The sequence below is a fragment of the Zalophus californianus genome, chromosome 15, assembly GCF_009762305.2.
Source record: "Zalophus californianus isolate mZalCal1 chromosome 15, mZalCal1.pri.v2, whole genome shotgun sequence".
Classification (NCBI taxonomy): Eukaryota; Metazoa; Chordata; class Mammalia; order Carnivora; family Otariidae; genus Zalophus; species Zalophus californianus.
In genome coordinates, this window is record NC_045609.1 from 48,362,229 (window position 1) to 48,375,396 (window position 13,168).

General features: G+C 40.1%; 1 protein-coding gene and 1 non-coding gene across 4 annotated transcripts in view; one reads left to right on the forward strand and one right to left on the reverse strand.

Annotated features, from left to right (window-relative positions):
• The first annotated feature begins 2,891 nt into the window (after nucleotides 1–2,891).
• Nucleotides 2,892–13,168, forward strand: part of ZFAND4 (zinc finger AN1-type containing 4) — a 91,772-nt gene continuing 81,495 nt past the window's right edge. For 2 of the 3 annotated variants that reach the window (XM_027595426.2, XM_027595433.1), the window contains exons 1-2: nucleotides 2,892–3,027; nucleotides 10,261–10,558. In XM_027595426.2, the coding sequence (XP_027451227.1) occupies nucleotides 10,300–10,558 (259 nt within the window). In that variant the 5' untranslated portion in view covers nucleotides 2,892–3,027; nucleotides 10,261–10,299. Of the gene's footprint in view, nucleotides 3,028–10,260; nucleotides 10,559–13,168 lie in introns of those variants that run through there. The other variant, XM_027595457.2, reaches the window with a different exon arrangement.
• On the reverse strand, nucleotides 11,000–11,107 carry LOC113923957. Its single transcript, XR_003520467.1, has one exon. It is a non-coding gene; the product is annotated as a U6 spliceosomal RNA (small nuclear RNA).

Below are 13,168 nucleotides of genomic sequence, written 5' to 3' on the forward strand. Positions count from 1 at the left end.
TCATTTACATTGTCTATGGCTGTTTTCACCCTCCCTACAATGCCAGAGTTCAGTAGTTGTGACAGACTGGACAGCCCACAAAGCCACCTATCTGACCCTTGACAGAAACAGTTTTCTGATCCTTGCTCTAAGGTGTCCATTTCCATTTCTTTGGAGCTTTGCATTATTTTGTGAATGAGGCAGAATGACCCCAGATAATGAAGGAAAAGTACTGAGGATGGAAATGTCCTTCTGTAGAACGGCACTGTTCCATAGAACTCTGCACTGATGGGAATATTCTATAACTGTGTTGTCCAGCATGGTAGCCACATGGATAGCTGACCCCTCCTCCAGTCTGTGTTTTCTTATGCTGTGCCATGTTGGTGCTAAGTATTCAAACTGTAACCATGGCACAGTCTTATAGGCAGGCCCGGTTGGCTTCATAAGTCCTGAAACCACTAACTTATTCCTTTGGCACTTTTTTTAAGATTGAACTTAGAATTGCTGATACTGAGTCGGAGATTTTGTACAGCCCTCACAGATCAGCTGTTTGTGCTGCTTTGCTCTGAGAGTGACTTGAAGGCAAAAGAGGGTTCTTATTTATTTTTTTTAAATTTTATTATGTTAATCACCATACATTACATCATTAGTTTTTCATGTAGTGTTCCATGATTCATTGTGCATAACACCCAGTGCTCCACACAGAATGTGCCCAAAAGAGGGTTCTTATTATACCTTCTGTTCCTTAGGTTACTTGTGCATATAGTTACCTGCACCTGTGTCTGACTTAGTAAGCATCTGTTAAACATAGTTTTCCTTTGGGAATGATAACTCTGAGCCATCATTAGGATTGATTCTGGGAAATTCATGAGAAATTAAGAGTTAGAAAATATGTAAATCGCTATTTTGAGAGGTTTGAAAGGGGGAGGGAATTTATACTTATTGGTCCTACGGTCGGCACTTTCCATGTTCTTTTATCCAGTCTCCATTAAGACTACCAGATAGGTAATGTCCTGATTTTACAGATGAGGCTAAAATCTGGAAGCAGAGTACAATAGTGGAACAAGTTTGGTGTTTTGTAGTGAGACCTAGATTTAAATCTGGTTCTAGAGATGTTTGAGCGTAGGCAAATTATTTTACCTTTCTTAGCTTCTGTCTCCTTTGTCAACTTTATCAAGTTTTCAGTACCAACTTTGTAGGATTGTGATGGGAGAGAATATGCAACAACCCTTGTGGACTACATAGCACTTGAAAAATGGTAGACGATGATGATGAGAAAGAATGATTGGGCCAGTATAATGGAGCTTCTGTGTTGGAACCCAAGGCTACAAACTCATCTGCCTGATTCCACAAAACCTGTGATCTTAGTTCTTCCCTGACTGAAGTGAGGAGGCAGGTTGAAAAACTAAATTTTTGATTCAGTATGATTCACTCCATCACAGGTACTATTTTAGAATTTGTATACAAAGATAATAATAACATCTCTGTCCTTAACGGGCTCCAATCTATTCAGTATTGGAGTTTAAGAAGGAACCAGGGTTGAGAGCCTGAAGATGTGTCTCATCATAAACCCCGGTGTATGCTCAATGTTGGATTGTGGAGATTAATTGGTGGGTGGGGTCTCAGAGGAGATACGAGAAAGGATAGGAGAGATTAGATATTGGGGTTCACTTTAGATATAGTCCTCTGACTTAAGATGAGGATGATGAAAGCTGGATTGGGAGGGGGATTACTGTTCATTGTCATTTTGGTAATCCACCTAGTGAAATAGGCATTTTTGGTTGGAAAATCTGTAAGGGTTGTATTTAGAACACATGTGGGGAATGGGAGGGAAAAAGGAGTGGGGCCCATTTCAGGTTGGAGGGTTTATGTTGTCATCGTGTACACTTGAGTTCAGCACCTTGGGAATTAGAGTAGAAAAAAGAAGTGTGGCTGGGTTTACCCAACTCTGAGATTTAACAACCCAAGGTGCCCAGCCTAATACCTGGCCTACATCTCTCAGTTGGTAAATTGGATGAGGGATAAATAGAGGAGACCAAGAGAGGTACTTTGCGTTTGCCCTTGTTTTCAACCTAGTACGCAATGGACCCATATTTCAGATGAGACCAGTGAGGCCTTAACGTTAGGACACAGTGAAGCACGGGAATGGGGGATCTTTTAAAGGCAGGACGGCCCTGAAAGCACTAGGAATGCACGGGGTCTGGAAGCGACCCACTGGAGGGGGGCTGCCCGGTACCTTCCTCACCCCAGGACTTGGGGCACCTCTAAGAGCAACCTTAGGTGGCCTCTGGTAAGGTGCAGTCCACACCCTAGTCCGGCCAGAGACCAATTCCGCCCCTCCCAGCAGGCCGTGCGGCAGGTGTCCGGCCCGCCCAATTCAGTCCTAGGCAGGTGCCCACTCTTAGTAATAAAGGGCCAACATCCGGGCCTCGCTTAACCGACACCCACCACGGAACGCAGAGGAAGCCCCGGCTCCCGAGCAACCGCCGGCGTCGGGCAGCCAGGCCCCGCCCCCATCCCCCGCCCGCACCCTCGCTGATTGGAGAGCGACGTGAGCGCTGGCGAGCGATTGGTACGCGGTGTCACAAAGGGGCGGGGGCGCGGCGGCCGCGGAGTGTTGCTCGTCAGTACCTCCCGCAGCGTTGCTCGCGGGGCCGTGCCTCTCTGTAGGCCTGCGGGCAGGCGAGCGAGTGGACAAGACAGCGGGGGAGGGCGCCCGGGGCTGCGGGCCGCTAAGTCGGGCCGCGCTGCCGCCGCCGTCCTCCGCGAGCCGGAGAGGAGCGCCGGCCGCTCGGCGCAGGGCAGCCGGGCCCCGCCCCCTCCGCCGCCGCTGCCCTGAGACCGGCGCGGCCCGACGCCTTCCCCGAGGACGTCGCCTTCACTTGCCGTACCTCCGCTGGCGCGGCGCTGCTGCCCCGCCCCGCCCCGTCCGACGGGTGCTGATCTGCCAGTCGCCGATTCTGACGCGGAGCCTGCGCAGTGCCCTCCAGATCAGGCCTGTGCGTGTGGGTAGCCGGAGTTTGTCCCGGAGGAGCACGGGCTGCGCAGGTGACCCAGTGGGCTTCGAGTGTGCCCATTGAAGGCTCGAGTAGACAGACGTTGGCTTTGAGGGATTTCCCAGACCCGCTAGAAAATTGAGTCTAGGCTAAAGTTTAGGGTACATATGTATGAAGTGGTGGATAGAATTCTGTAGCTTGAGTTTAAAACAGGAATGTCTTCACATAATTAGTAGAAACAGTTCATTAAAAGCAGTGTTTTTAATGGTTGCGTAACGTTCTGGATCTCTTCGTATTGGGGGAAAAGTTTAAAAGATAACTGCCCGATGTGGCTAATATTCTTTACAACAGGATAAAGTCGATTCCTAGTGATATTAGTTATTTAACGTCATTATTGGCTTACCCATCTTTAACTTCTCTCTCGTCTTTGTGTATTTTTTAAAGCTTTTTCAGAAGAAAGTAATGTTTTTGGGTATTGATTTAGGAATGTTTTTTGATGCCATTACTCTTAATAGCTAAGTATGTTTTTTAAATTATTGGTAAAAATTCTGGAAGTATTTTTTTTTTTTGCTTTACCTGCCTCTTTTTCTTTTGCTCTTGCTTTTGTATAATTTAGCTGTTGATGTTCTTGCAGCATTTCCCATCCTGTTTTTGAGTCTTCATTGCCCCTCGTTTTCCAACATCATAGGGTTCCGTAATGTGCTTAGTGGAGAATGACCACACACCACTTTCAGAAGCTGTCAGTGGGCCCCGGTGTTAATACTGACTAGGTCTTTGACCTGCTGGAACTTTCATTTGCTCCTCTGCCATCATCTAGTCCTCCAGTCTGGCTTAACCAGATTTCACAGCCTCATTTTGTTCTCTCTCACTGTGTTTTCTACTGAGAAGTGTAACTATTTTTTAGAGGCATACATTTCAGTTTTGAATTTGGTTACCAACCTTGCTCTTTCTGGATTTTGGAGATTACTCCATTGATTAGTTGCCAAACTTTTGGTGGGTGTTCCAGTGCAATTTAGTGCTGCACTCAGTTGCTATTTTTCTTTTGGCCCATAGTTGCTTTTTCCATTCTCATTATGGATGAAGGACTTCCAAATCTGTCTGTTACCTTCTCCCGTCTCCACTTGTGTATTATATTCAGGGTATTGTGGAAGAGTGCTCTGGTGAAGGGAATGCTCCTTATATCTTCTGTCTCTAAATTCCTTGGGCAGGCACTGGTCACCCATGCCTTTTTTCAGCATTCTAGACCCCTGACTTCTGTTGCTAGAGCTGCTACTATGTAGGTGGGAGTGCTGTTTCCTTTGGGGAAACAGACACTGATAATTCTTTAGTACATTCTTATTTGTTGGATCATGATAGGTGTGTTTTTAAGAATCCACATGTTACCCAAAATCATATTATAAAGGCAGTTGTTTCAGTGAGGGGGGAAAAGAAGTTAGGGATTAGCTTCATAAAAATTCATTTTTCCTACAGGCACTTCAATGTTTTAAAGATATAAAAACCAAAACCCAAGCAAGACAGCCATTTATTTGGCTTATATTTAAGAGTTGTGGCCTTTTACCACTATCACCAGTGGTATTATTAGCATAGTACTTTGTATTGTTATATTTATTTCTCATTGTTTTGATAAATAGTATTATAGCACTCAGAGCAGCTGTCCTGCTAGCAACAGCTTTTCTTCTTGCAGTGCCATCTCTGTAGGACCATTAGCAGTCTTTACAGTGCAGTTCAGGTTCCCTAATTAATTCTACTTCCAGTTGGTGTTATAAAAATTCACACTATAGCAGAAATCCATGTATGTGCATGTATGTTATGAGCTGGACAAACTTTGGTGGACTTACTTTGGAGTGAATCATAGCATGAGTCTTATGGAAAAGCAGTATTTGTACAAACAAACTTTTAGAGCATGACCAAATATTTTTTCATCTCTTAAGACAAGGGTAGTACCATATATGTTTCTCACAGGTTTGTTCCAAGGATCAATTGAAAGAGTGAATATTTATTTACTCTTTCATTGAACAAACCTTTAATTAGTACCAGTATACACAAAACACTGTGGTAGGTGATAGGGCAGAAAATCAGATGTGGTTTCCCTCTTAAGTAGCTTACAGTTTATTTAGGAGAATAAGAAAGTCACGTAAAAGTGAAATTGATTGTAATGTAATTGTAATATATGATGGAAGGTCTGGGGACGAAGGATAGTCACCATAAAAGGCTTTGTGGAGTAGTTGCTATTTGAGCTGAGTCTTGAAAGACGGATTAGGTTGCTTCTTAGGTAGCCAAGTGTGGGGATGGCAGTGGGTAGAGTCAAGCAGGAGAAATGAGATAGAAGCTGTTGTATTCTGAAGCTCCAGGTGCAAACGATTAGAAGACAGATGTACCAGAGGTGTTGCAGGGTGGGATGATGTATGTGTATAAATAAAATGAGGCTGGAAGGGGAGATGCATGACTGCAGGGCCTTTCTCAGGAGTCTGAATTTTATTCTGTAGGGAGTGAATTAATTCAATGATTTTATTCTATAGGCATTCTCTTCTGTGGAAGCCATCATAGGGCCTGGAGCTAAGAAATAACATGCTCAGTTCTACCTTTTAAAAAGATAGTTATGTTACCACACCATATGTCATTAGGCAAATGCAAACTAATACACTGAGTTACCACTACACACCTACTAGAATGGCCAAAATCCAGAACACTGACAAAATCAAATGCTGACAAGGATGTGGAGCAATAAGAACTCTTATTCATTGCTGGTGTGAACGCAAAATGGTACAGCCACTTAGGAGACACTTTTGCAGTTTGTAATAAAACTAAACACATTGTAAGATCCAGCAGTCACACTCATTAGCATTTCCCCAAAGGTGTTAAAAGCATGTCCACACAAAAACCTGCACACAGATGTTTATAGCAGTTATATTCATAATTGCCCAAACTTGGAAGCAAGCAAGATATGTCCTTCGGTAGGTGAATGGATAAATTGTGGAATATTTATACAATAGAATATTATTCAATGTCATAAAGAAATGACCTATCAATCCTTGAAAAGACATGGAGGAAACTTAAATGCATATTACTAAATGAAGGAAGCCAATCTGAAAAGCCTACATACTGTATGATTGCAACTATATGATATTCTGGAAAAGGCAGAACTATGGGGATGGTAAAAATATCAGTGATTGCCAGGGATTTGGGAGGGAAGGGTGGATGAATTGGTGAACTACAAAGGATTTTTAGGGCAGGGAAACTATTCTGTGATAGTGTAATGGTGGTCATGTTTGTGAAAACCAGTAAAATATACAACACCAAGATTAAACCATAATGTAAATTGTGGGTGTTGGGTGATAATGAGGTATCAGTGCAGTTTCTTCAGTTGTAACAAATACACTGCTCTGGTGTAGGATGTTGACGGGGAGGTTGTGTGTGTGTGGGGGCAGGGAGTATATGGGAACTCTGTAAATTTTGTTCCCAGTGTATTCTGTGAGACCCATATTACCTTGATACCAAAACCAGACAAAGATATATAAATAAAACTAGATCAGTATCTCCTATGGATATAGATACAAAAATCCTCAAAAAATACTAACCAAGTCTAGCAACATATATAAGGATTATAAACCATATACAAATGAGATTTATCTCAGGATTGCAAGGTTGGTTCAACATATCAGAATCAGTGTTTTTTTTTTTTAAGATTGATTTATTTAGAGAGCAAGCACACGGGTGGGGAGGGGTAGAGGGAGAGGAGAGAGAGAATCTCAAGCAGACTCCCTGCTGAGTAGGGAGCCCAACCTGAGATCAAGACCTAAGCGGAAATAAAGAGTCGGATGCTTAACTGACTGGGCCACCCAGCTGCCCCCCATCAGTGTTCTTTTAAACACCATATTAATAGAATAAGAGACAAAAACCACATGATCATCCCAATAGACACTAGACAAAGCATCTGACAAAATCCAATACCCTTTATGATTTGAAAAAAAAACAAAGTAGGTGTAGAAGGGAATGCTCTCAATGCAATATCGATTTATGTATGAAAACCCCACAGCCAAGATCAGTACCTTAGGGTGAAAGACTGAATGCTTTTCCTCTACGGTCAGGAATAAGATAAAGTCTGTTACCACCACCAGTACTCAACCTTGTATTGGAGATTTAGGCAGGATAGTTAGGTAAGAGAAGGAAATAAAGAGCATCTTTTTTTTTTTTAAGGTTTTATTTATTTATTTGAGAGACAGTGAAAGAGAGCACATAAGAGGGGGGAGGGTCAGAGGGAGAAGCAGACTCCCTGCTGAGCAGGGAGCCCGATGCAGGACTTGATCCTGGGACTCCAGGATCATGACCTGAGCCGAAGGCAGTTGCTTAACCAACTGAGCCACCCAGGCACTTGGAAATAAAGAGCATCTTATTAGAATGTTGAAGACTGGATATGAAGAAGTAAAAATCTCCATTTGCAGATGACATGATCTTTGATGAAGAAAATCCTAAGGAATCCACTGAAAAACTATTAGAACTAATAGATGAATTCTGCAGGGTTGCAGTGTACAATATCAATATATTTTTTTAAAGATTTTATTTATTCATTGGAGACACGGAGATAGAGAGAATATGAGCAGGGGGAGAAGCAGGTCCCCCGCCGAGCAGGGAGCCTGATGTGGGGCTCAATCCCAGGACCCCAGGATCATGACCTGAGCCGAAGGCAGACACTCAACCATCTGAGCCACACGGCACCCCACAAGATCAATATATTAAGATCAATTGTACTCTACACTAGCAATGAACAAATTGAATAAGACACAACAATTTCATTTATGGTAGCATCAAAAAGAATATAATTCTTAGGAATACTTTTTTTTAAAGCAAAACTTGTACTCTAAAAACTATAAAACGTTGTTGAAAGCAATTTAAGAAGTTTTAAATAAACTGAAGGACATTGCATGTTAATGGATTATAAAAGAGTATTGTCAAGATGGTGATATTCTCCAAATCTGCATACTCAACACAATCTTTATTCAAAAGTCCAACTGGTGTTTTTGTACAATAGACAATCTGATCCTAAAACTCATATGGAAATTCAAAGCACTCAGAATAACCAAGAATCATGAAAGAACAAATGAGAGAACTCACTTTCTGATTTCAAAATTTACTGCAAAGGTAAAAAGACAGTGTGGTACTGTTATAAGGATATGTAGATCAATGTCATAGAATTGAGGGACTGGAATTAAACCCTCATATTCATGGTTAATTGGTTTTTGCCAAGGGTGCCAAGACAATTCAATGGGAATGGAATAGTTTTTCCAACAAATGCTGCTTGGACAATTGGTTTTTACTTGCAAAAGTATAAAGCTGGACCCTTCTTTCACACCATCCACAAACATAAATTCAAAATGGATAGACCTACATATAAGGCTAAAACTATACCATTCTTAGAAAAATATATGCAAGTAAATCTTTATTACTTTGGATTAGGTCAAGCTTTTTAAAATGTGTTGCCAAAAGCACAAGTAACAAAAGAAAAACAGCCATATTGGAGGTCATTAAAATACACTTTTGTACTTTGAAGAACACTGTCAAGAAAATTAAAAGGCAACCCATAAAACTGGAGAAAATATTTTTAGGAGGCTTGTATCTAAACAACATTAAAAATCCTTTTTATAACTCAGTAATAAGACAACTAAAGTAGAAATAGACAAAGGATGTGAATGTATTTTTCCGAATTGACATTTCTGTAAAGAAGATATACAAATAGCCAGCCAGTAAGCGCCTAAAAAGATGCTCAACATCATTAGTCTTTAGAGAAAGAAAATTACAACCACAGTAAAATACTACTTCACACTCTGTAGGATGGCTTTAATCAAAAAAGATAATAAAAAGTATTGGCAAGGATGTGGAGAAATCAGCGCCCTCTCTTCATTGTTGGTGGGAATGGTTCAGACCACTTCTGAAAACAGTTGGTGGTAACACAAATTGCTAAATGTGTAGTTACCACCTAAGCCAATAATTCCAATCCTAGGTATCTATGGAAGAGAAAGGAAAACATGTCCACAAAAAAACCTGTAATCAAATGTTCTTATAGCATTATTCATAATAACCCCAAATTGGAAACAACCCGACACACCCGTCAACTGATGGCTGCATAAACAAGTGGTATAGCCATACAATGTATTATTATTCAGCAATAAGAATGAAATACTGATACATCTTAGAATCATGGATGAACTTTGAAAATGTTATAAGTGAAAGAAGCCATTCACAAAAGATTACATATTGTATGATTATGTGAAATGACCAGAATAGGCAAAATGACAGAAAGTAGATTAGGGAGTGCCTAGGGCTGAGAGGGAAAGGGAGAATTTGGGAGTGATGTTTATAGAGTATGTGGTTCCTCTTTGGGGTGATGAAAATGTTCTAAAGATGATTGTGATGGTTGTACAATTCCGTGAACATAATGAAAACCAGTAAGTTTTAGACTTTAAATAGGTGAATTTTATGTTATGTAAATTATATTTTAATAAAGCTATTATAAAGATATACCTACCCCTCCAAGAAGATGTGTATCACCTGTCCTAGTTTAAGTTCAAGACATTCCCTTTACAGAGTTTTCACTGATTAATAGCAATTTATCAATTTGGTTGTCCCTATTCTCCTAATTATACATTTGTAATTTATTTTAGGACTTCTGTCTGTTGTGTTTACCTCTCATATTCATTAGTCATTGCATGTTTGTGTGTAGAGATTAGGTCTAATGTCTTACCAATATTGATGTCATTTTAGTGCTGTACTGATAACTTCTGGAATGCTTATTGATAATTTAGTGAGTTTCCTATTTTTAAGGAACCTATTAACATGATTGGTGTTCTTTTATTCAGAGTGATTTAGATGTACAGTGGTTATAAAGTTATATTTTATATGGATTAGAAAACAATTTACATGGATTAGTAAAGGATATGCATAAAATTTTCAAAATCTTGCAAATACATATCTCTGTGTGGAGTTCATTGGTTTAAATGTCATTAACAAATACATATTTGTCGAGTATGAACTGTAAGTAGATGTGCTGAACTCTAGTAAGATACAGGAAAGTATTGTAAATATACCTGTTCTTAATAATCTTACAGTCTGATTGGGAGAGTGGTTTTGAAGACAAACTTGAAAGATAGAGGATTAGACGAATTAAGTACTAAAAAGAATTCTGGGGCTCTCTGACAGATTGATGTGGGCCAGAGTTATTCAGAAAGTCTTTATGGCAGAGTGAGACTTCCAGATAGTCTTGTTAAAAAAATTATTCTTGTTTTTTTAGGTACAAAAGTCAAAACATGAACAACGATATGTATTACCAATGTTCAAAGCTGATTTGGCTAGAACTGGAATACAGCCTACAACATATTCCAGAGGAATTGGAAAAGTCAAAGTAATGGATAACAGAAAAGATCCTCCATTCTTCAATGAAGATAACGTGGGACCATTTTACTACAAACTTCCTTTCTATGACACCATGGAGCTCTTCATTGAAACATTGACTGGAACATGTTTTGAGCTGAGAGTTTCACCCTTTGAAGCTGTTGTTTCTGTGAAAGCAAAAATTCAAAGACTGGAAGGTACTAGTTTTTCTTTGGTTTTAGGGTATGAAGATTAAATTTGTTCATCAAGAGTGTATAATAATTCTACCTTTTCTTACGGATAAAATGTCACACCTATATGGAATTAGGAAGAATAGGGTAATGTATCTCCATAGGCCCCTTACTTAGCTTCAGCAGTTATCAATTCATGAACTGTCATGTTTCCATTCCTATATTCCTCCCACCCCCTTCCACTTCTACAGATTCTTTTGAGGGAAATCCCTGGCATCGTGGCAATAGTATGTGAAATAATATTTTAAAATACTTTTTCAGTAGGTTATGATGATATGCAAAATTTGCCATAAGTACCTTACAGTTACTTGCAATGGGAAATCATAATTGAGTTCCCTTTTAGCTGTTTACCTATTTATACTACTTTGCAGACACCTTTCTTTTTTTATTTTTATTTATGTATTTGTTTAAAATATGGAATGCTTCACGAGTTTGCATGTCATCCCTGCACACGGGGCTGTGCTAATCTTCTCTGTATCGTTCCAATTTTAGTATATGTGCTGCCAAAGCGAGCACTACTTTTCTTTTTTTAATGTGGAGATTTTCTAAGAGTTTTGGCTTACATTTACATATATTTGAAGTTTCCTCAGTATAGCAGGGATGCTGAATATGGTGCAGTGTCTCTGTGGTTTATGTGTTTGTGAAAGGTGTCATAAATTTGTGTTAAAATTAGAGTCTTTTTCTTTGTACTCTGCAGATTTCTGAAATAAGTGGTATTTGCCATTATAGTTGTTAGAACCCAGTATGTACTTGAAAATTAAATTGTTCTCTATAACACTAAATGGATCTTGCTGTAATTTAGAAGTAGTAACTAGCATTGCCCCCTAGTCCACTTTAAGTTCAGAATTGTGGAAGGATGATTAAGGTTGGAGTCTTTTATCTTTGTAAAGGCAAGGATCCTGGTGACTGAGCTTCTAAATATTTGCTGTTCTCTACTAACTAACCTCTATTAAGTTAGTGGCCAGCTGAGTCCAGTGACCATATTAGTATATCCAGTAATGGCACATGAAACCTCTTTCCCTCAAGTGGTTTGCCGAGACATGGAGTCAGAATAGGTTATTTTGACATTATTCTGCTTTTTTATTAATATGGTGGCATAATGATACCTTTTTAGGAGCAGGAAGATAAAACCCTCTTCTGTTCTAAATAATCTCTGTATTTTCCCCCTTTCATGCATTTTGAATAATCTTCATGCAGCCAAACCACTTTAGAGAGTATCTTCCTTAGGTATCTTTTTTAAGATTTTATTTATTTGACAGAGAATGAGAGGGAGAGCACAAGCAGGGGGCGCGGCAGGCAGAAGGAGAAGCAGGCTTCCTGCTGAGCAGAGAGCCTGATGTGGGACTCGAACCCAGAACCCTGGGATCATGACCTGAGCCGAAAGCAACGCTTAGACGACTGAGCCACCCAGGTGCCCCTTGCTTAGGTATCTTAATGTCGAGTAAATTTGAGCTTAAAAAATTTAGGGACTCATCCAAGGGAAATGTTTAGTTACTGACAGAGTTGGTTTCAGAGCCATGATGTAGACTTCCTGTCCTCTGTAGGAGTAGGCATAGTCAGTGTAAAAGCAGTGGCTTTCTAGTTATGGGACAGTTGAATCTTTGTATATATGTTTATAAAGCAAATATAGTTACTGGGAAATTAAATGAGGTAATATAAAATATAAATATAAATCTTGCTGTCATAACAAAATACCATACACTAGGTGGCTTAAAAAAAATGGGTATTTATTATCTGACAGTTCTGGAGCTTGAAAGTCTGAGATCAGGGTACTAGCATGGTCGGATTCTACTAAGGGCTTTGCTCCTGACTTACAGACTGCCTTTTTCTTGCTGTGTCCTCATATCGCAGACAGAGAGAGAGAGAGAGAGAGCACTCTGGCATCTCTTATAAGGGCTCTGATCCCACCATGAGGGCCTTATTCTTTTTTTTATTGTTATGTTAATCACCATACATTACATCATTAGTTTTTGATGTAGTGTTCCATGATTCATTGTTTGTGCATAACACCCAGTGCTCCATGCAGAATGTGCCCTCTTTAATACCCATCACCAGGCTAACCCAAGCTCCCACCCTCTTCCCCTCTAGGACCCTCGGTTTGATTTTCAGAGTCCATCATCTCTAATGGTTCGTCTCCCCCTCCAATTACTCCCCTTCATTCTTCCCCTCCTGCTATCTTCTTTTTTTTTTTCTTAACATATATTGCATTCTTTCAGAAGTACAGATCTGTGATTCAACAGTCTTGCACAATTCACAGTGCTCAGCATAGCACATACCCTACCCAATGTCTGTCACCCAGCCACCCCATCCCTCCCACCCCCCACCACTCCAGCAACCCTCAGTTTGTTTCCTGAGATTAAGAATTCCTTGTCAGTGAGGCCATATGATACATGTCTTTCTCTGATTGACTTATTTCAATCAGCATAACACCCTCCAGTTCCATCCACGTCGTTGCAAATGGCAAGATCTCATTCCTTTTGATGGCTGCATAATATTCCATTGTGTATATATACCACATCTTCTTTATCCATTCATCTGTCGATGGACATCTTGGCTCTTCCCACAGTTTGGCTATTG